Source organism: Squalius cephalus (genome assembly GCF_949319135.1).
Source record: "Squalius cephalus genome assembly, chromosome: 14".
In the NCBI taxonomy this organism is placed as follows: Eukaryota; Metazoa; Chordata; class Actinopteri; order Cypriniformes; family Leuciscidae; genus Squalius; species Squalius cephalus.
The window spans coordinates 35657962-35681569 of NC_137135.1; the positions used below are offsets into that span (position 1 = coordinate 35657962).

The following is a 23608-nucleotide window of genomic DNA, read 5'->3' on the forward strand; positions in this document are numbered from 1 at the left end:
TATATTTTAATAAATTATATTATATTATATTTCATTTTTTTTATATTTATAATATTATATTTTAATTATATTTTATTTCAACCGCCGAAAGATGCCAATAAAATTATAAACGTCTTATTTTTATTTTATATTATATTTTATTACATTTTTTTATTATATTTTAATAAATTATATTATATTTCATTTTTTTTATATTTATAATATTATATTTTAATTATATTTTATTTCAACCGCCGAAAGATGCCAATAAAATTATAAACGTCTTATTTTTATTTTATATTATATTTCATTATTTTTTTATTATATTTTAATAAATTATATTATATTATATTTCATTTTTTTTATATTTATAATATTATATTTTAATTATATTTTATTTCAACCGCCGAAAGATGCCAATAAAATTATAAACGTCTTATTTTTATTTTATATTATATTTTATTAAATTTTTTTATTATATTTTAATAAATTATATTATATTTCATTTTTTTTATATTTATAATATTATATTTTAATTATATTTTATTTCAACTGCCGAAAGATGCCAATAAAATTATAAACGTCTTATTTTTATTTTATATTATATTTTATTATATTTTTTTATTATATTTTAATAAATTATATTATATTATATTTCATTTTTTTTATATTTATATTATATTTTAATTATATTTTATTTCAACCGCCGAAAGATGCCAATAAAATTATAAACGTCTTATTTTTATTTTATATTATATTTTATTACATTTTTTTATTATATTTTAATAAATTATATTATATTTAATTTTTTTTATATTTATAATATTATATTTTAATTATATTTTATTTCAACCGCCGAAAGATGGCAATAAAATTATAAACGTCTTATTTTTATTTTATATTATTTTATATTATATTTTATTATATTTTAATAAATTATATTATATTATATTTCATTTTTTTAATATTTATAATATTACATTTTAATTATATTTGATTTCAACCGCCGAAAGATGCCAATAAAACAATAAACGTCACTTTTTTCTCAGAAAAGCCTTTCAATGACCATCAACTCGATAGTTAGCAGGAAAAATAACTCGAGAAGATTAAAAAATATGCACTATATTACATATTCATGTTACTTTAACTTCAATATTTAATATATGTTTGAGTAAATCCATCATGAACAAAAGTTATTAAACCACCGTTTAAATGTTTATATTTCAAAAGTAGAAACATTATGTCATTAAAAATTTATTATTGTAACGTTATTGTTATAAAAACTGCCTAATGCGCAATTTAAATGTATACAGATCAGTTGTTATTACAATTTTTACCTTTAATATTACAATAATGTACCAGATGACAGGGTTCCTGTATAATAACAACATTAGTTCAAATAGATTTTTTTCCTTAAGAAAAAATACTAAATATAGCCTATATCTCAGGTACATGTACAATACCTGAAATTGTGTCTCTCTTACTAGGAATTACTAGGAAAAAGTGTCCCAATCAACAAAAATTCACCCTATTTACATAAATATAATATATATATAAATCTCCAAATGAATCGAGATTGGAACTGAATTGCAAGTTTGTAAATTGAATATTGAAATTTGAGTAAATTCCCTGCTCTAATGTTTAGTCATTTTGAGATTTGCAATAGATAATCACACATGCTGAAAACAAACCAGTTCACAGAATCTGCCGGTTCACCTTCCTCAAATGATAATGCACGTTCTGCAAACAATGCTGTGCGTCTCACCGTGTGTTAGCCGCTTTGAGGTCGCAGAAGTGTGTGTGGAGGGTCTTGACCGTGTCATTACACACCAGGTTGACCACGTCCACCTCGGACAGACGCATTCGCAGCTGTTTGGTCATTTCCCAGAAGTCCTCCGACAGCATCTGGTACAGCTGGCCCTCATCTCGGCTCAGCGGGACGTACCACGACAGAATATAGTCCCGATAGCTGTAGTCAAACACTGCAAAGAAAGAGAGAGAGAGTTGTTACTACTTTATATAGCAATTTTTTTTTTTACTGATATTCATAACCATATTCAAAATAATTTTTCAGACAAAACGCTCGTCATTTTGCAAAATTGCAAAAGTAAAATATTTTTTATAGACTAAAATTGTATGCAATTTCAGTCAGAATGAATGGACTACAATTAATGATTTTTTTTATTTTTTTCAATATGTATGTATGTATGTGTGTGTATATATTATATATATATATATGCATAATATTTTAATATTGTTAAATTTTGTGAAAATTTTAAAATATAAATTTTATAAATTTACATTTTGTAAAAAAAAAAAAAAAAAAAAAAAAAAAAAAAATATATATATATATATATATATATATTTTTTTTTTTTTTTTTTTTTTTTTTATAGGTATATTTTTTTACAAAATTAAAAAAATATAAAAATATTATACTTTTTATACAGAATTATATGCTCGAAATTGAAGTAGGGCGGGGCTTGATTTTGTCAGTGTGGAATTGATTGGATGGTTGTGGTTTGCTATTGGCTGATCTCATGTGATTGACAGGTTGCCCCACCCACATCATCAGAGAAGAGAAGAGATGCTGCGAGAGGAACTTATTCTGATGCAAGATTATTAAAACAATAATGATGTGCACGGATAAATCATTTATATCATAATAAACACTGCAATATTCCATCGGGGAAAAAAATTTGCATTGTAAATTTTGCATTTATGATGACTTTAAAGCTGCAAAAAAACACACAAGCCACTTCTCAAACACTTCGAGACGCCATACACACACACACACACACACACACACACACACACACAATGGCAGATGGCATGAATGTGATGCCACTACCAGAGGATTACCAACAACTGCAGACTACAGTCCTCTTATGACACACGAATCCACACACACACACACACACACACACACACACACACACACACACACACAGATCGAGAGTGACAGTGACGCCCTTTGTGCAGCAGTTTCTGAACGCTTGGTTTGAAGGCATTTTTCCTCCCGGCTATTTATAGTCACAGTGACCTCATAAAATGTGCTGACTTTCCCCAGCTGAGCAACAGGAAGTGATGCGGAACCTGTTCCCATGCCGTTTCCTTCAGACGCCTTCCTCTTCTCAAGTGACACGGCAGAAAATACGCAAGACTGAGAACTTGAGCAATTCTGTCACACTGTCGACTGCAAGAAACACCATTTACAGTACATAAAAAAAAAAAAATAGAAATGAATACAATACTAAATAAAATAATACAAATATAATAAGAAATATATAATAAATAAATGTACCACAATTTACGTTTACATTCCTCCATCACGAACGGGTCACTGAACTCAAGAACCAGATCAGTCTGATTGTGAATCATTAAGAACTGCATTGTGAACTGAATCAACCGATTCACTTCAAAGATCAGACTCCATTTGATTCAAACAATGATTCATTCTTTGTAATTGAATGGAAAAGTGCAACAAGATAACATGATAGGACTTTAGCTTTTCCTTTTGTGTTCTGCAGAACTGTGTTATATAATTCTAGAATGTCACGAGGGCGAAGAAATAATGACAATTTTCATTTTTGTATGAACTACTATGAACACTTTTAAGCATGAGCAATGGGGTTCAAGTGATTCTTGCTTTGGCAAACATCACTAATGAGGATGAAATTACATCTAATCATCTCAATTCATAAAATCTGACACCCAGCTGTGCTCAGATACAGGAGGGAGTGTCAGACTCTTCAGTTCTCTGAGTCAGAATGAAAGATCAGAAACAGCTTCAGTGAGTTTCACACATTCGGTTTAACAAGACCTGTGATTCATGAGTCACTGAAACCTGCTAGAGACTCAGTGCTGTTTTATACACTCATCCTGTCAGGAGAGAGCGAACGAGACAGGCACAGATTACTCAGGTGCTCTTTTGAGTTGGACCAGTATGCAGTCACCTAGCAACCACCCGAAAACGCCTAGCAACGCCCTAGCAACCACCTAGAACACCCTAGCGACTGCACAGCAACACTTTTAAAACCTCTGAGAACTTGAGGGTAAGCTCTTTTTACTTGGACTAGTATGCAGTCACCTAGCAACCACCCGAAAACGCCTAGCAACGCCCTAGCAACCACCTAGAACACCCTAGCGACTGCACAGCAACACTTTTAAAACCTCTGAGAACTTAAGGGTGGGTTCTTTTGACTTGGACTAGTATTAAATTACCTAGCAACCACTCTGAACAGCCTAAAATCCTTAGAAACTGCCTAGCAACACCCTAGCAACCACAAGAACACCCTAGCGAGTGCACAGCAACACTTTTAAAACCTCTGAGAACTTAAGGGTGGGCTCTTTTGACTTGGACTAGTATTCAATCACCTAGCAACCACTCTGAACAGCCTAAAATCCTTAGAAACTGCCTAGCAACACCCTAGCAACCACCGAGAACACCCTAGCGAGTGCACAGCAACACTTTTAAAACCTCTGAGAACTTTAGGGTGGGCTCTTTCGACTTGGACTAGTATTCAATCACCTAGCAACCACTCTGAACAGCCTAAAATCCTTAGAAACTGCCTAGCAACACCCTAGCAACCACAAGAACACCCTAGCGAGTGCACAGCAACACTTTTAAAACCTCTGAGAACTTAAGGGTGGGCTCTTTTGACTTGGACTAGTATTAAATTACCTAGCAACCACTCTGAACAGCCTAAAATCCTTAGAAACTGCCTAGCAACACCCTAGCAACCACCGAGAACACCCTAGCGAGTGCACAGCAACACTTTTAAAACCTCTGAGAACTTTAGGGTGGGCTCTTTCGACTTGGACTAGTATTCAATCACCTAGCAACCACTCTGAACAGCCTAAAATCCTTAGAAAATGCCTAGTAACACCCTAGCAACCACATAGAACACCCTAGCAATTGTCTGTTTTTTCACATAAAGTTATTGAATGACTTCAGTAGATTTGGAATATAATGCATGAGACATAAGGACTACTTTTATGGTGAGATTTTCTCCTGGTGGAAAATAAAACAGGCAAAAAAGCACAGACATTTAAGGAAGGATGTGCAAAACGAGTTATCATTCTAGTCTTAGCGCCACATATCGCAGACCCAGGGTAATTATCATTAACTAAAACTAATGTGTAAAGTAAAATAAAGCTGAAATCAAATAAAAAATAAATATTAGTTGAAAAACTTAAACTAAACGAAAATCACAAATGTTGCCTTGACAATAAACTGAAATAAAAAATTTTTGAAGCTCTAAAATGATTAACTGGAAAAAAAAAAAGAAAAAAAAGAACTAAAACTAAAACTGAAATAAAAATAGCAATATTTAAAAATAATAATAATAAATAATAATGATAAAAAATTGATGGAAAAAAATATTCAAAATATGAATATAATTATAATAAAATTTCAATAAAAATTTCAAAAACACTGCCAAAGACCTTTAAGACATGAAAATTAAATGAGTTATAAATCTTCCTCTGGTCATCCAATGAAAATGTCACACAAATCTCAACCGCTGACCTTTAAACTCCACGTTTTACACTCAATAATAACGTCTATCATAAGACTACTATTCTGGTTTCACTGATCAAGGACTAAACAACCGTGAACTAAATCTCAATAAATAAATAAATAATGAGACAGTTGAGTCATTCAGGTTGTTCACAGGAAGCACAGCTTTGCTATAAATACAACATGAGAGAAACAGTGTCGTTAATTATTTAAAGCTCGAATCAATGTGGTCCAGAAAACAACAAACTACTACAGACATAAAGCATCCATTTTCATTCTCTGTCTAGTTTCTCTTTTGGTCCGTTTATCAGATTCTGACAGCACATATGAGTCAAACTGGATCCCAAACACACTGTTTGTTTACGCCGCGTGACGTTAGTGCTGATGAGATTTTGTCATCTGTGCGTAAAAATAAAAAAGCACCCAGCAGGGAGTCTGATAACAACCAGCGTTTGCACTGCAGACGTGTTCATTATCACAACATCACCAAAACATGCTGGAGAGTCCGGTTCACAGACAACAGAGAACCGCATACTACTCTTACTATTACTGCAGTATATGTTATGTATATTGTATGTAAAATATTCTGAATGCATGGAATCTGTATTGACATAATACAGTACATTCGACTCTATATTACAGGTGAAACTCGAAAAATTAGAATATCGTGCAAAAGTTCATTTCAGTAATTCAACTTAAAAGGTGAAACTAATATATAGAAAATGACATGCAAAGTGAGATATTTCAAGCCTTTATTTTGTTAAAATTTTGATGATTATGGCTTAGCAACCGCCTAGCAACACCCTAGTAACCACCTAGAACATCCAAGCAAATTCATAGCAACACACTTCAATCCTCTCACAACTTGAGGGTGACCTCTTTTAACTTGGACTAGTATTTCGTCACCTAGAAACCATCCAGAACACCCCAGAATCATTGGAAAGTGTCTAGCAACACCCTAGCAACCACCTAGAACACACAAGAAAACGCATAGCAAAACATTTAAAACCTCTTAGAACTTGAAGATGGACTTTTTGACTTGGACTATCACCTAGCAGCCACCCAGAACACCGTATAAACCTTAGAAAGTGCATAGTAACGCCCTAGCAACCACTTAGAACACCCTAGCAACACATTTAAAACCTCTGAAAACTTGAGGGTGGGCCCTTTTGACTTATGCAGTATGCAGTCACCTAGTAACCACCCAGAACACCATGAAAACGTTAAAAGCTACCTAGCAATGTCCTAGCAACCACCTAGAACACCCTAGCAACTGCATAGCAACACATTTAAACCCTATGAGAACTTGAGGATGGGCCCTTTTGACTTGGACTAGTATGCAGTCTCCAAGAAACCACCCATAACAATTCAGAATCATTAGAAACCACCAAGCAACACCTTAGCAACCACTTAGAACACCCTAGCAACTGCTTAGCAACACATTAAAACCTCTGAGAACTTGTGGGTGAGCCCTTTTGACTTGGACTAGTATGCAGTCACCTAGCAACCACCCAGAAATCATAAAAAGCTACCTAGTAACGTCCTAGCAACCACCTAAAACACCCTAGCAACTGCATTGCATCATTTAAAACCTCTGAGAATTTGAGGGTGGGCTCTTTTGACAAACTGGTATGCAGTCACCTTGCAACCACCCAGAACATCCTGAAGTTGTTAAAAGCTACATAGCAACACCCTAGCAACCACCTAGAACACTATAGCAACAGCATAGCAACACATTTCAAACCTCAGAGAACTTGAGGGTGGGCTCCTTTCTTTGACGTGGTTGATTTTGCAATCACTAAGAACACCCAATCACGAGCAACGCTATCAGTTTGTGAGCAGCAGAACACAGTGCGCGTGTATTGGAGTGAAACACCCTACAGTTAGTATGAAGGACCCTCTATGACGGAGACCCCGCCGGGTCCGGTGCTCACCAGCGCTGTGCGTCAGCTCTGTGTTGGTAACAGGGTCTCCAGTGTGACGAGCTCTAAGGGGATCAAACCGTGTAAGCATGCTCATTATTATAATCATGATCTCATTCGCAGCGTTCATTAAGAGCCTTTCAGAAACACCCGCAGAGTGAGGCTGAATTCCTCATTCATGTTAACGCTATTAGCTGTCATGTACAAGCAGCGGTTCCTGGTCATGTGATCAGACAGAGGTGCTCAAAACATGGTCTAAGAGAGTGGGACATTTATAAGTGCTGGGGTGAGACTCTTTTGGTACCTCACAATTCGATTCAAAACGATTCTTGAGGTCATGATTCGATTCAAATCGCACTGCTGATTTATCTGCAAAAAACAAAAATGCACCAAACAGAAAAAAGGAGAAGAAAATAATAATAACTTTGTAAAAATATACAGAAGGCCCACAGAGGCCAAGCATTATTATGTTTCGGTCTCGTTTCTTGTAATATTGATAAATGTCATCTTAACAAAAACAGAATAAAATAAGAGTATTGTTTACAGTAAACTGCTAAAAATGAAATAACTTTCATCCTAATTGTTTCCAAATCTATAAAACATTGTATATTATTTAAAACATGCATATGATTTACTTATATATTTACTTATAGTATAAAAACAAACCTACAAAAAATGCTTATGAATGCATATAAACAACCTGAAAAAAACTGAAATCATCTACAAAAAAAGCTTTAAAAAATAAATGTCTTGATCCTCACAAAAAACTTTGTTTTATGCTGTGATTATGTAAAAATAGAAAGTATCATTAGTGCAGTATGTGAACAATAGAATGGAAAGTTGGAAAACAATGAGAAGTTCCCACCATAACACGTGTGTGTGTGTGTGTGTGTGTGTGTGTGTGTGTGTGTGTGTGTGTGTGTGTGTGTGTTGAGGTGAAAGACATGTTTGATAGATTCAGTTAGTGGTTTGTGTTATAATGTCATTCCACCCACACACTCCAACAGAGACAGATAATAAGACAAACAGGAAAATGACAGCGGCTGTTGTCTCAAGCCTATAGCAAAGCAAACCAGCAACAAGAGACCGAGAGAGAGATTATAGCCATTCTTACCCACAAAATAATGGCGACTGGCAGAGCTTTATTATTTTTATTTTTAGCACAGACAGTATCTGGACACTTAAGTCGCACTTACAAATATGTGAATGTGTCTCCATTAGAAATATATTATTAATAACAATAATAATAATCATATATTTTACGCATTTAAATAATAATATTATTATTATTATTATATAAATAAACATTATATACACTCACCTAAAGGATTATTAGGAACACCATACTAATACTGTGTTTGACCCCCTTTCGCCTTCAGAACTGCCTTAATTCTACGTGGCATTGATTCAACAAGGTGCTGAAAGCATTCTTTAGAAATGTTGGCCCATATTGATAGGATAGCATCTTGCAGTTGATGGAGATTTGTGGGATGCACATCCAGGGCACGAAGCTCCCGTTCCACCACATCCCAAAGATGCTCTATTGGGTTGAGATCTGGTGACTGTGGGGGCCATTTTAGTACAGTGAACTCATTGTCATGTTCAAGAAACCAATCTGAAATGATTCGAGCTTTGTGACATGGTGCATTATCCTGCTGGAAGTAGCCATCAGAGGATGGGTACATGGTGGTCATAAAGGGATGGACATGGTCAGAAACAATGCTCAGGTAGGCCGTGGCATTTAAACAATGCCCAATTGGCACTAAGGGGCCTAAAGTGTGCCAAGAAAACATCCCCCACACCATTACACCACCACCACCAGCCTGCACAGTGGTAACAAGGCATGATGGATCCATGCTATCATTCTGTTTACGCCAAATTCTGACTCTACCATCTGAATGTCTCAACAGAAATCGAGACTCATCAGACCAGGCAACATTTTTCCAGTCTTCAACTGTCCAATTTTGGTGAGCTCGTGCAAATTGTAGCCTCTTTTTCCTATTTGTAGTGGAGATGAGTGGTACCCGGTGGGGTCTTCCGCTGTTGTAGCCCATCCGCCTCAAGGTTGTGCGTGTTGTGGCTTCACAAATGCTTTGCTGCATACCTCGGTTGTAACGAGTGGTTATTTCAGTCAAAGTTGCTCTTCTATCAGCTTGAATCAGTCGGCCCATTCTCCTCTGACCTCTAGCATCAACAAGGCATTTTCGCCCACAGGACTGCCGCATACTGGATGTTTTTCCCTTTTCACACCATTCTTTGTAAACCCTAGAAATGGTTGTGCGTGAAAATCCCAGTAACTGAGCAGATTGTGAAATACTCAGACCGGCCCGTCTGGCATCAAACAACCATGCCACGCTCAAAATTGCTTAAATCACCTTTCTTTCCCATTCTGACATTCAGTTTGGAGTTCAGGAGATTGTCTTGACCAGGACCACACCCCTAAATGCATTGAAGCAACTGCCATGTGATTGGTTGATTAGATAATTGCATTAATGAGAAATTGAACAGGTGTTCCTAATAATCCTTTAGGTGAGTGTATATACATATATTTTTTTTTTTAAATCTAATTAATTTCATGATGTGCTGATGAATTTATCGCACATCATATTTGGCTGAGAAATTAAATTTCTAAATGAGCAAGTCATTGAATCATTCATTCGATTTGTTCAAACAGCTGATTCATTCAGGAATGAAGTAAATGACTCTCTTTATGAATCAATGGTTCACCCGATTGATTCATTCAACTGCTGATTCATTCAAGAATTAAGTAAATATGACTCTCTTTGTGAATCATTGGTTCACTCAATTGATTCGTTCAAACGGCTAATTCATTCTGGAATCTAAAATATAATACAATACAAACTTCTTATTTATTGAACTGTTGTATAAAACCAATATCACATTTGCAATCCTGCTATTCAAGACAAAAACAGCACTGGTGTGATATTACTAAACTATAGGCCAATCATATCACATAAATATGAGACAAAAGGGGCATTTTTGGCCCTGATATCTTGAATCTTAGGGGCGTATTATGGTATTCAGACTTGATTTGATATTTTAATATCTAATTCTAATGTAATGACATTCAGGCATTTTAAGTCTATAATCGGCTCACTTTTGAGACTGCTGTAGGACTCGAACCGAGATCTGAAACTGATCGGCTCCTGGACTCTAAAGCTTTGAGATTTAGCAGAGAAATCCAGTCCGAGCGCGGGAACACAGAGGTCTTGTGACCGACAGAGGTCAAAGGTGAAACAAATACCTCTGAGGCTGATGTGTGCTGAGCAATATTCACCTCTTACCAATAACATAGACTATTTAAAGGAACAGTTCACCTCAAAACGGTTGTCATACTCACTCCCATGACAAATCTCTCTTTTTTCCACTTAAACACAAATCTCATAAACTATGAAAGCACACAGCGACTATAAAGTGCTCAAAAAACATTTTCTTCTGCAGTTGTTTAATAGCTTTGTGTGAGGAACAGACTGAAATTGTGTTTCACACTAAAAATCTTTCCGTCCACAGCAGATCTCATATCTCATGTTGTTTAAACTTCATTTGTCATGTTCATTAAAGCTACAATATGTAAGATCTTTGTAATAAAATATCCAAAAATGTCCTGAAATTGTATACTTACAATATCCCAAAAGTTCCCAAAGACTTTTAATTTCAGAGAAATTCCAGTTTTAAATAACGGCTCGTCCCTGTTCAGTGTCGCCTGTCAATGATGTAATATCCGCGTTATCCCTGGTTTCCGCTAGTATTCCCATAGTAACCATGGTGACAGATGTGGACAACTGCGTTACGTCTAGCGGCGCGCTCACGCTGTTGTTGTTTCGTTCAAACATTATGGATCATGGCAAGCAGACTTTAGGACAAAAGGAGAGCTAAAACGAGGATCAATATCAGCGTGGCGTTTTCGAGATGCCGAGAGCTAGCGTCCGCGGCTAACATCCACTTGACAGAGACGCGCAAATGTACATAAAACTAATCAGTGTTATACAGCTCAACATGATGAAATGTTAGAATATGATCAGTGTGTTACTCTAATGTTGATCTCGCTCACTGCTAGTCTCATACAGACAAACTAACACACAGAATAACATTATAACTTTAACACACTCAAATGCAGTTTAGTGTGATAGTGTAGAGCAAGTGAAGCAGCGCTGCGTTCCCTCACTAGTTTCACTCGTCTAATAAACTGCCCTGTGTGAGTGTTATTCAGCACTAGCGGGTAAGTTAGTTCGGTAGGATTAAATGTCCTCATTCCTTTATATCCGCGGGACTCGCGTGTGGCGCTGAGATCTGTCTCTCATTAGCACTCGCGCCGCTTCATCCCACAGTCATGTTAAAAACATCAGTGTATTCACTCATTAATAAACATTATTAGATCCTTCAGCATGACGACAAGATCCATCATTACGCTTATGCGTCATCAACCGACGCCTTTGTTATTGTAAGAGGTTAGCGACCGCTAGCGGCCATAAAAATTACATATTGCAGCTTTAATGGACACAATAACAAATGGTGTTTGGCGTCACTGACATCAAACTTGGTGCAACAAAAAGTAAATGCATCAAATTCAAGATATATATTGAGTATCAACAAAAGGCTGAAGAATACTGAGATTTATGATTTATGATTAAATGATCATTGGACTTGGGAATATAATTACATGGAGGATTATGGGTAATTTCACAAGAAATATTATATTAAAAACAAAAAATTTAAGAGCATATATTTGATTTATTAATGAAATTTTAACTTAAATGAAACATGTTCCATCAGCTCGTGCTTCACGTGTCTTTCTGCTGTCAAATCTGCACTGATTTATATAAAGAAAACATAAGAGTAACTTTGATAATGTTAGTAATATTTCAACCGGACAGAAGCAGCTTTGGTTTACTTGATTATCCAGACATCATTTATTAGAAAAATCATGAGCATCAAATATGATCATCAGGCTTTTTTGATAAAGGGCATTATATGGTTTAAAACTAAAATAAGCATTAAATATCATCTTACTAAGACATATTATTGGCAGATATTGTTTTTTATATGCATTTTATGTAAGTATCTGCTATACTGTTATATAGATCTCATTGATTTAAATTATAAGCATCATAATTTCATCATTTTTGTCCATATAAATATCAGCATCTGCACTAAATTGCCTATTTTTGCTCAGTTTGGGCCATAAAAGCCAAATGGACCAAATATGATACTCAAAAAAAAAAACCTGCAAACTTTTAACTTTATTGCAGACACAGGTCCATATCACACAACATACAGCATAAAAAAGGAGATACAACTACAAACTATTTTTAATGTTAATATTTAATAGCATATGAGCTTTTATAGTATTTCTTCTTTTTTTTGTAGCTTGATTTTACAGTTAATAAAAGATCAGATGAACATTCTTCAAAAAAAAAATCACCTTTTGTGATCAAAGGTGTGTAAATGATGACAAAATTGTAATTTTTGTGTAAAGAAACAACAATTTCCTTTTGCATTTACACATGATACTTCGTTTAAAAAGCACTTTGTCATTATGGGATGTTAAATTATTCAACTGAATGTAGGTCAGAGAAAACCTGCTCACAATGACAGGAAGACTAAACATCTCCACCTTAAATAATCAGAAGACTAAACATATCCACCTTAAATAATCAGAAGACTAAACATATCCACCTTAAATAATCAGAAGACTAAACATATCCACCTTAAATAATCAGAAGACTAAACATCTCCAATCTCCACCTTAAATAATCAGAAGACTAAACATCTCCACCTTAAATAATCTGAGTATTATATATATACACACACACACAGATATACATATACACCCTCATGACGTCTTCCAGTTTCACAGCAGACGAGGATTTCATCATCAGCAAAGATAAGCGCTTGTGTTTTTCAGTCTAGCATCATTGCGACAGACAGGACTGATATCTCCCATCATCCTCTGCCAGACTGACACGCTTTACGGCCTCTTTGCCCTATTAAACTATTAAACTGACCGTCCCTCCAGAGAACGAAGCTACAGATGAGATGCTTGTGACGAACACCATGAGAATGAACCGACTTTCACAGCAATCACCGGTTAAACACAGACTAGTTATGAGTTACGGCACTGAAGCTTGAGTGATCAAACTACTGTTACACACTGATGTCACAGAAGAGACGTCTCAGTGTTCACACTATCCATGCTAAACAGTGTGTGAGATCAGAATAAGTGTGTCCCAAAGCAGAGTGTGTTGAAAAGAGTGTGTCAGAAGTCCTGGATGGTCTACTATTCCCGGTGGATTTTCGAAGTGTGGATCCGTGCTCATTATAACAGCTAATATTACCCACAATCCACTGCGCTTTTGGAGGAGGAACTACAAACACGAGTAAAAAGTGTTTAAAAACTACAAAACATGGCGGATGTGCGTGATGGCGGTGGGAGGTTTAGATTAAGGTTTGAGTGACTAATCAAAAGTTTAACCTGATAGAAAAATATTTATTTAATGTTATTGTTGTTATATTTCATCTGCAATAACAATGTGGACTTTTATAAAGATCCGTTTGGCCATTAACTTGTAAATGCATCTTTATATAAGGAGTCTCTGCATGAAAGACCCGCGAAATTTAATGAAATTAAATGTTAAGGATTTAATCTTTGACAAGATGATTGACAGGCCAGTTTACTGTGATAAGATGATTGACATGTATAAGATGATTGACAGGCCAGTTTACTGTGATAAGATGATTGACAGGCCAGTTTACTGTGATAAGATGATTGACAGGCCAGTTTACTGTGATAAGATGATTGACATGTATAAGATGATTGACAGGTATAAGATGATGATTGACATGTATAAGATGATTGACAAGCCAGTTTACTGTGATAAGATGATTGATAAGATGATTGACAAGCCAGTTTACTGTGATAAGATGATTGATAAGATGATTGACAGGTCAGTTTACTGTGATAAGATGATTGACAGGCCAGTTTACTGTGATAAGATGATTGACAGGCCAGTTTACTGTGATAAGATGATTGACAGGCCAGTTTACTGTGATAAGATGATTGACATGTATAAGATGATTGACAGGCCAGTTTACTGTGATAAGATGATTGACATGTATAAGATGATGATTGACATGTATAAGATGATTGACAAGCCAGTTTACTGTGATAAGATGATTGACAGGTCAGTTTACTGTGATAAGATGATTACTGTGATAAGATGATTGACAGGCCAGTTTACTGTGATAAGATGATTGACAGGTCAGTTTACTGTGATAAGATGATTGACAGGTCAGTTTACTGTGATAAGATGATTACTGTGATAAGATGATTGACAGGTCAGATTACTGTGATAAGATGATTGACAGGTCAGTTTACTGTGATAAGATGATTGACAGGCCAGTTTACTGTGATAAGATGATTGACAGGCCAGTTTACTGTGATAAGATGATTGACAGGTCAGTTTACTGTGATAAGATGATTACTGTGATAAGATGATTGACAGGCCAGTTTACTGTGATAAGATGATTGACAGGCCAGTTTACTGTGATAAGATGATTGACAGGTCAGTTTACTGTGATAAGATGATTGACAGGTCAGTTTACTGTGATAAGATGATTGACAGGCCAGTTTACTGTGATAAGATGTGACGGAGAGCAGCCGTTAGAGACGCGAGTGTATGACGTGATAGTGTGTCCCAAAGCTTGTGTCCTCTTCTGCTACACACTCAGAAGGATCTACTTTTTCTTCACAGAATGAGCACACACTTTCAGGGCGGAGTGTAAGTAGGCGAACTGAGACTACTCACCTTCTTTAAGGGCTTTATCCACATTGAGAGACACGACGACCCTCCGGGTCTGGGCCGAATCCAGCAGAGGAACACAGAACCGGCCCTGCGGATCCAAGAACACCATCAATCACACACTCATGACAAACACACACACACACACGATTACAACACTTACACGTCCTGCAATGATCCTGTGTGGAATATATACTGTACAAACCCATTTCAGTTCTGTTATTACAACACATTTTATACAACATATGATTACAGCGAGTGCTATGAGGGGAGATGGACAGCAGAAAGCATGAGGGTGTGTGATTGTGTAATATTTACCTCTGGATATACTGAATCTTTACAGTTCAATATCTGTGTTCTTGTTTACTGTGTGAATGAACCACAATAAACCTGGCAATTTATTTTATTTGATGTATTATTTATTTCTAAATAAAAATGTATTTAAATGAATAACTTACTTTAAATTAAATTAAAATTTATACATTCATATTTTTTTTGTTTTAATATATGAATATATATATACACACACACACTAGGGTTACATTTATATGATTATGATCATGCTTTTATTAATGTCGCTTCATCTGTTGCAGTATCTGCATCATCATCTATCTATCCATCATCTATCTATCCATCATCTATCTATCTATCTATATATCTATCCATCATCTATCTATCTATCGATCTATCCATCTATCCATCATCTATCTATCTATATATCTATCCATCATCTATCTATCTATCTATCCATCTATCCATCATCTATCTATCTATCTATCCATCTATCCATCATCTATCTATCCATCATCTATCTATCTATCTATCTATATATCTATCCATCATCTATCTATCTATCTATCTATCTATCTATCTATCTATCTATCTATCTATCTATCTATCTATCCATCCATCATCTATCTATCTATCTGTCCATCCATCATCTATCTATCTATTCATCATCTATCTATCTATCTATCTATCTATCTATCTATCTATCTATCTATCCATCATCTATCTATGTCTATCTATCCACCATCTATCTATCTATCTATCTATCTATCTATCTATGTCTATCCATCATCTATCTATCTATCTATCTATAATCTATGTCAATCTATCCATCATCTATCTATCTATCTATCCATCAATCCATCATCTATCTATCCATCTAATCATCATCTATCTATCTATGTTTCTTTCATTCTATCTATCCATCCATCATCTATCTATCTATCTATCTATCTATCTATCCATCTATCTATCTATCTTTCATTCTATCTATCCATCATCTATCCATCCATCATCTATCTATCTATCTTTCATTCTATCTATCCATCATCTATCTATCTATCCATCCATCATCTATCTTATCCATCCATCATCTATCTATCTATCTATCTATCCATCCATCTATCTTTCAATCTATCCATCATCTATCTATCCATTCGTTTATCCATACATCTACCTATTGTTCTACCTATCCATCCATTCATTCATTTATCCATCTATCTGTCTTTTGTTCCATCTATCTATCTATCTATCTATCTATCTATCTATCTATCTATCTATTTAGTCACATTATTTAAATCAATCACAGTGAAAGTGTGGATTGTTGTTTGTCTGTAGATGTTAGTGTAGAGATGTTGTGATGTGACATCATCATCATCATCATCATCATCCTCCTTACCATTAACTTATTGAATAGATCGGCGAGCTTCGCTGACTGTCTCTTAGTGGTGTCGAATCTGCTGATCTTCAAGGGGCTTTTCCTCACCAGCAGCCCGAAACTCCCCAGCAGAAAACACAGCAGGGCGAAGGACACGTAAATAAAGAGTTTGAGGAAAAACGAGGTGAGAGTGAGTCCTCCGGAGCCGAGCTGGAAGAGCAGGAGCACCGCAACCGAGACACCGACGACCAGAGACGGGTAGACGAGGACCGCAGACCCGCTGCTGGCGCTGGAGCTTCGGCCATCAGGACGCATGATGCTGCTGATGATGGGAATGATGGGAATGCTGGGAATGACATGTCCTCACGTGCGCACAGCAATAGACAGGTCGCATGCTCGAGTTCACACTCATCACAATGTGTGCATTCAGTTCACACACGATGATCCGGAGCCGCTTAACACGAGAAATACACGTGCAACATGTTGCATTAAACGGTTTAAAATGACAGCAAGAGCACCTGAAATTATGATCAGTCAGGTCAGATCACCGAGCGGGCTCAGCTTAAAGGGCTGCTAACTCAAATCCAACATAAAGTGCACACAAACAGGCCGTCAAAACCAAATGTCATCATCCAAATATATCAAAACATCTCGAGGAGCGTTTAGCTCCGATGCCGTGAATACAAACAACGGAGAGGCATCATCGCGCGACGGCTTTAACTCTAACGCCTTAAACGTGAGATAAAGATGTAAACACTCTGAAATAGTATCATTATATCCGCCGCGATGTGTCTAAAATGTGAGAAATAAATAACTTCTAGTCAATCCATCGCAATCTCAGTCCTGCTTAGATCCCCAGCTGCCTCTCGAGTGGCGAATCTGCGAGTTCTACTATGGAAAAGGGGATTTGTATGAATATTAATTACGCAACGTGACGTATGCTGAATAGCGCTGAATGATTGGCCGTTGGTGCGTAGGCGGTAGTCTGTTGGCGAATGAGCGGGTTGTAATTTCCTTATGAATAATAATTAGGCACTTGGCTAGAAGCTAGCGGAAGGTTACCAAGCAACGTCAGCATTATCTGATTAATATTCATAAGACAAGTCTTCGCCGTAGTAGGATATGAAGAGAACAGCGACTATGGAAACTCGAGTAGGCCATAAATCACATACAATGGATCCAAACAACATTGAAATGTCTTGAACTGAAATCGTTTTTATAAACGCATGACCCAGACTGGTTATGACATAATTTGTGTCTGGTTGCTTTTTTTTCTTCTTTTTTTCTTTTTTGCGGACACACCGATACATAATAAAAAATTATTAATAATAAAATCTTTAAAATATATATTTTTAATATACGAACAAATATTAAGTACTTTCAATACAATGGTATACATCTGAAAAGAAAACGGTGGTACTTTTTGCAAGTGTTAGGTTAACTTTAAAAAAAAGTGCTTACATTAATACTTGTGGTAATAAAGTAAATTATGCATAATTACATGATGCAACTAAACCAAACCCTGACCCTATAGTAAGTGCTGTTAATTAATATTAGCCTACTCAACTCACGTCACACTATAGTATGTTTGCAATAACCAGTTTGATTTTAAAGACTTAAATAAAAGGTCTTTTGCGCCACCTTCTGTCCATCTTGAACATTATTCTTCACCAACTTAAAAGAAAACAAGTCTACTGTACAACGCATAAGATAATAAATAAATAACGCATCAAATGTTCGTTTAAATATTTCTGTCTAAAAATATATAGTTCTAAAATCGTTTTAAATATAAAAGAATAGCAGAGTCTACACAACTGTAACAATAACGGCTCAGAGAAACGATACCATTGGAATCATAACGATTTTTCCCGCTGATGAACGATACAAACATTGACAGCCAATCAGAATCCATCTTGCTTTAAAGAGCGCGAAAACTGCAGCGCACGCTTATAAATAAACAGAAGGACATCGTCGATGTGTTCGAAGTTTATTCAAAGTTAAGCCTTCAAAAATATAAACTAAAACCTTAAGAGAAACTCATCATTAAAGTTATTTTATAAATAAATACATACATAAAGTAGCAAAGAGGTGAAAATAAAGTTGAAAGCATTAAACCGTGAGCTCATTGAAGTTCAGGCAGGTGGCATTGTCAAACGCTGCTATAAAAGCACATAATACAGAATAAAAGTCCCCGAGTAGATCACAATAAATGTGAAAGAACAAATGTAGTAAAATAACAAAAACTTTGAGTCTTGAGAAAATATTTTATTGTGAAGGAAATGAGTACAAACCCTGTACTAAAGGAAAATGGATAATCTATATATAATATTCTATAATGTTATAATTCTATAATGTTATAGAAATTAAACAAATAATAACAATACAAAGCCTTACATTCAAAACAGCACATATGTTGACAGAGAGGACACACTAGCCATTTTACAGTAATCAGAAAATAAAATAAAACTAAAATAAATGTTTAAAGACAAAAACAACAGATGGAGAAAATGAATGAAATTACATAATAAAAGCTCATATTTTACTAAAAATATAAATCTTTGACCTCAGGTCAAATTTCAGTAAAAATGTGCAAATTGGTTTATCCAACAACATAATTTCTTCAACTCAAAAATAGAGGCAGTGCAGCAAAAACAGGTTTTCTTGGCATTTCTCTGAGCCTATGGCACACGCTAAGGCATAAAATCAGTGTTTACTGTATCTGTTGTGTTTCCAGATATTCTAGTACATCATCATCATCATCATCATCACCATCAGGCATACGGAGGTCGAAGCGACTGGAACGGCAGAAGCCGAGCTCTTCATCATACACTCGACCCGAGACCAGGAGCCGTTGTTCGGCTGCGCTTCGATCCCCAGCGTCTTACACAACACATTATACACATCTACTGTACGGATGGGACCCGCGCGGAAGTTCGTCTTGAAGTCTGGAGAGAGAGAAAAATATCAAGTGATCATTTGATGAGTTGCAAGACTAAAATTGTTTTATTTATATAACAATATAAAATAATTCAAATATAAAAATACACACTGGCATTTAAAAGTCTCTTCTGCTCACCAGGGCTGCTTTTATTTGATCAAAAATGCAGTAAAATTGTGAAATATTATTATAAATGTAAATCAGCTGTTTTCTAAGTGAATATATATTAAAGTGTAATTTATTCCTGTGATCAAAGCTGAATTTCCAGCATCATTACTCCAGTCTTCAGTGTCACATGATCCTTCAGAAATCACTCTAATATGAGGATTTGATGCTCAAGAAACATTTATGATTATTATCAATGTTGTGCTGATGCATATTTCTGTGGAAACTGTGATACTGACATTCTTTGATGAATAGAAAGTACAAAATTGATCTGAAATAGAATCTTCTGTAACATTATAAACGCCTCACCTGTCACTTTTGATCAATTTCATTCATCCTTGCTGAATAAAAATGAATTTCCTCCAAAAAAAAAGGTAAACATTTTCATGGTTAAATTATAAAATAAAATAAAAAGGTTAAACTTATTATTTATATTTTATTTTAAATTAATACTTCTATTTTATATTTTAAATATTTTAATTGTATTTAAAATATTTTAATTAAATACATCAATAACAGTTTTATAAAAAAAAGATCATTCACAATATTATTATAGAGTATTTACTGTCACTTTTGATAAATTTAATGCATCCTTGCTGAATAAAAAAAATGAAAAGTTCGTGAATTGTAGTGTATATTATTTATATTTAAAATTTTAATACAAAAAATGTAGTGCTATCAAATCGATTAATCGCGTTTAATTGCATCTAACATAAAAGTTTGTGTTTACATAATATATGTGTGTGTACTGTGTATAATTATTTTGTATATATAAATACACACACATGCATGTATATATTTAAGAAATATTTGCATACATATACTGTATATATATTTATATAGTTTATATTATATATAAGTATAATTTTTTTATATATAAATAACACAGTTTTTCTTAAATATATACATGCATGTGTGTGTATTTATATATAAAAATTTAATTATACACAGTACACACACATATATTATTTAAACACAAACTTTTATTTTGGATGCGATTAATCTCGATTAATCTTTTCACAGCCCTATGTTAAACACAAACTTGTATGTAAATAAAATAAATGCAATAATACAATAAAAATATAAAAGTATTTATTTAAAATAAAATATAAAAAATATTGCTGTCAAATCGATGAATCACTATTAATCGCATAAATGTTTGTTCATATAATAGACGCACACACACACACACACACACATATATATGACAGCATACTTTAAATAATTATTTTAATTTAATTGTATTATTGCATTTATTTTATATTTTATTTAAATACATTATTATTTCTTCTTCTTATCAGAGTGCTGGTGTGTCGTGCTGAGCGTCACCTGGTCCCTGCGCCAGGAAGAACCCCCTCATGTCCACGAACTCGTTGTCGTATCCGTGCCAGCCGTGCTGCCATCCCTCCGCCTCCCTCGTGCCGTTCTTCCAGAAGGGCAGTTTGGCTTTATTCTGTGGAGACAGGCAGGAATCAGTGTGTGGATGTGTGTGTTATCTCTTCTCCAGCTCATGTGTGTGTCTCTGTTATCTCAGGAAAGCACACAAGCGGAGGACTGTTGTTTCTGCGTGAAATGAGGCTTCATATGCAAGACTGAAGACATTCCTCCTGTCAGAGGTCGTGTTGTACAAAAGCAACATATTAATAACCCTCTGGTGCTCTTCGGCCCGAAAAATGCTACTTTTTTTATTTTTTTATTCATCGGAATGGTGCGAAACTTGGTAAAGGTTTTGGCGCTTGCTGTGTGAACACACACACACACACACAAATAATCATGGATATTATTCGAACAGGTTTAATGGTCCTGAAAAAAACAGTCACACTTGATGCGGTTGAAACAAGAGGAAGCAGAATCCACAGTTTATTTAATTTATTTAAACAAACTCAAAACTAGACAGACTAGGCCTAAGCAACAGGACTGGGGAACAGAACAACCAACAACAAGATCAAGACACAGGGTTTAAGTGAAGAGGCAGACAAGCTAAACACGATGGTAACAAGGGGACGTGGCTGATTACAAACACCTGGGAGACTAATAAACAGGAAAAACCTACGAAGGAGAGCAAAACATGGCACAGAACAGGAAATGACTAAAGTCCACACAAGACAGGAATCATTACACTCGCGGTCAGAAACGAGCGCATTAGAAATGAATGAGACGAAGTTCCTCTAGTGGAGGCGTTTGGTACTGCAGCCGAACTGAAAGATGATTTACTGAGATATTAACCTCAGATTTGGAGCATAACATGTTTAGATTCATGGCTTTGTTCTATGGATCAGTTTTGGAGTAAAATGTGATTTTGAAAATATATATTTCATATCAAAAAAAAATTATTGTATAAGTTTAAGTTCACTTTTTAAAACTTTTAGTCACTTCAGCACTAATCTGCCAAGTGTCGTCTTGAGATCAAACTTCAGTCTGTCGCTCTAAACTAAAGCATTCAAGATTTATGATAATTTAAGTTGGAAATTTGATTTTCAGGTCAAAAAGTTAATAAATGGATTATAAATACAGCGTAAATATAATTTAGTATTAAAAAAAATCCCTAAAAATACAAAATATGAAATAAAAAATATTATCAAACTTCATTTCATTGACAAAAAAAATGTAATAAAACATTCGCTCATTTTTGAACGGCACGCGAAGAGCTCCAGATAAACGGATCACAAGCGGAAAACTCCAGATCCTGCAGGAACGGATGGTGAACGCTGAACAGCGCAGATTAGCACAGATAAGTCGAGTCTCCTTCATTTATACAGCGCAATATAGATATATGTTAACAAGATCGTTTCATAGCAGCTTTACAGCTGGAATACACTGATGCTTCAATGTATATGTAATGCGTGACTTCTACATAAATCATTTCTATATTCTATATATGCTTGCTTGCAGATATATTTATTATTATATTATTGTATATGTAGATTATATATTTATAACAGTGTTGTTTCAGCATTGCTTTTCTTATAGTTTTTATTCATATTATTTTCATATGTTTACATTTTCATTTTAGTTAAATTTTTTGTAATTTTGTTATTTGTCATTTTTATTAATTTTGTCATTTTATTTATTTATTTATTTATTTATTTTACATTACTATTTAGGCTTAATTTATTTTTTATTTTAGTTCTGATTTAGTTTTTATTTATTCCCAGTGAGTAATTTTAGAGCTTCAACTTAAGCCAAAAAAAAATTAGAAATACTGCCTGGGAACTTACTGAAATAATAGTGAATCTAATACTGTATGTATATTTTATTTTATTTCAGCTTCATTTCAATTCACAAAAAAAAAAAATTCAGTAGCATTTTTTAATTTACGATAATAACCTTGATTTAGAGTCACAATTCAACCAATTATATTACATCCAGACAGACCCTTAATTCACATGTGACCCTGGATCACGTCTCCAGTCTCGAGTCGCACGGGTATATATAAACAATACATTATATGGGTCAAAATTATCGATTTTTCTTTTATGCCAAAAATCATGAGGATATTAAGTAAAGATCATGTTCCATGAAGATATTTTGTAAATTTCCTACTGTAAATATATAAGAAAAATGAAACAAAAGCACGCACATCAGTCTCAAAAAGGGTG

General features: G+C 34.7%; 2 protein-coding genes across 2 annotated transcripts in view; both read right to left on the bottom strand.

The window, feature by feature from the left end:
• The window catches only part of snx25 (sorting nexin 25), a 68419-nt gene extending 50620 nt beyond the window's left edge, over positions 1–17799 (bottom strand). Inside the window, exons 1-3 of the mRNA XM_079892133.1 lie at positions 16928–17799; positions 15247–15331; positions 1745–1961 (exon numbers count right to left, since the gene is read on the bottom strand). Coding sequence (XP_079748259.1) covers positions 1745–1961; positions 15247–15331; positions 16928–17221 — 596 coding nt within the window. The 5' untranslated portion in view covers positions 17222–17799. The remainder of the gene's footprint in view (positions 1–1744; positions 1962–15246; positions 15332–16927) is intronic.
• Positions 17800–19167: 1368 nt separating this feature from the next.
• Positions 19168–23608, bottom strand: part of enpp6 (ectonucleotide pyrophosphatase/phosphodiesterase 6) — a 27931-nt gene continuing 23490 nt past the window's right edge. Inside the window, exons 7-8 of the mRNA XM_079892140.1 lie at positions 21339–21462; positions 19168–19851 (exon numbers count right to left, since the gene is read on the bottom strand). Of these exons, the coding sequence (XP_079748266.1) occupies positions 19646–19851; positions 21339–21462 (330 nt within the window). The 3' untranslated portion in view covers positions 19168–19645. The remainder of the gene's footprint in view (positions 19852–21338; positions 21463–23608) is intronic.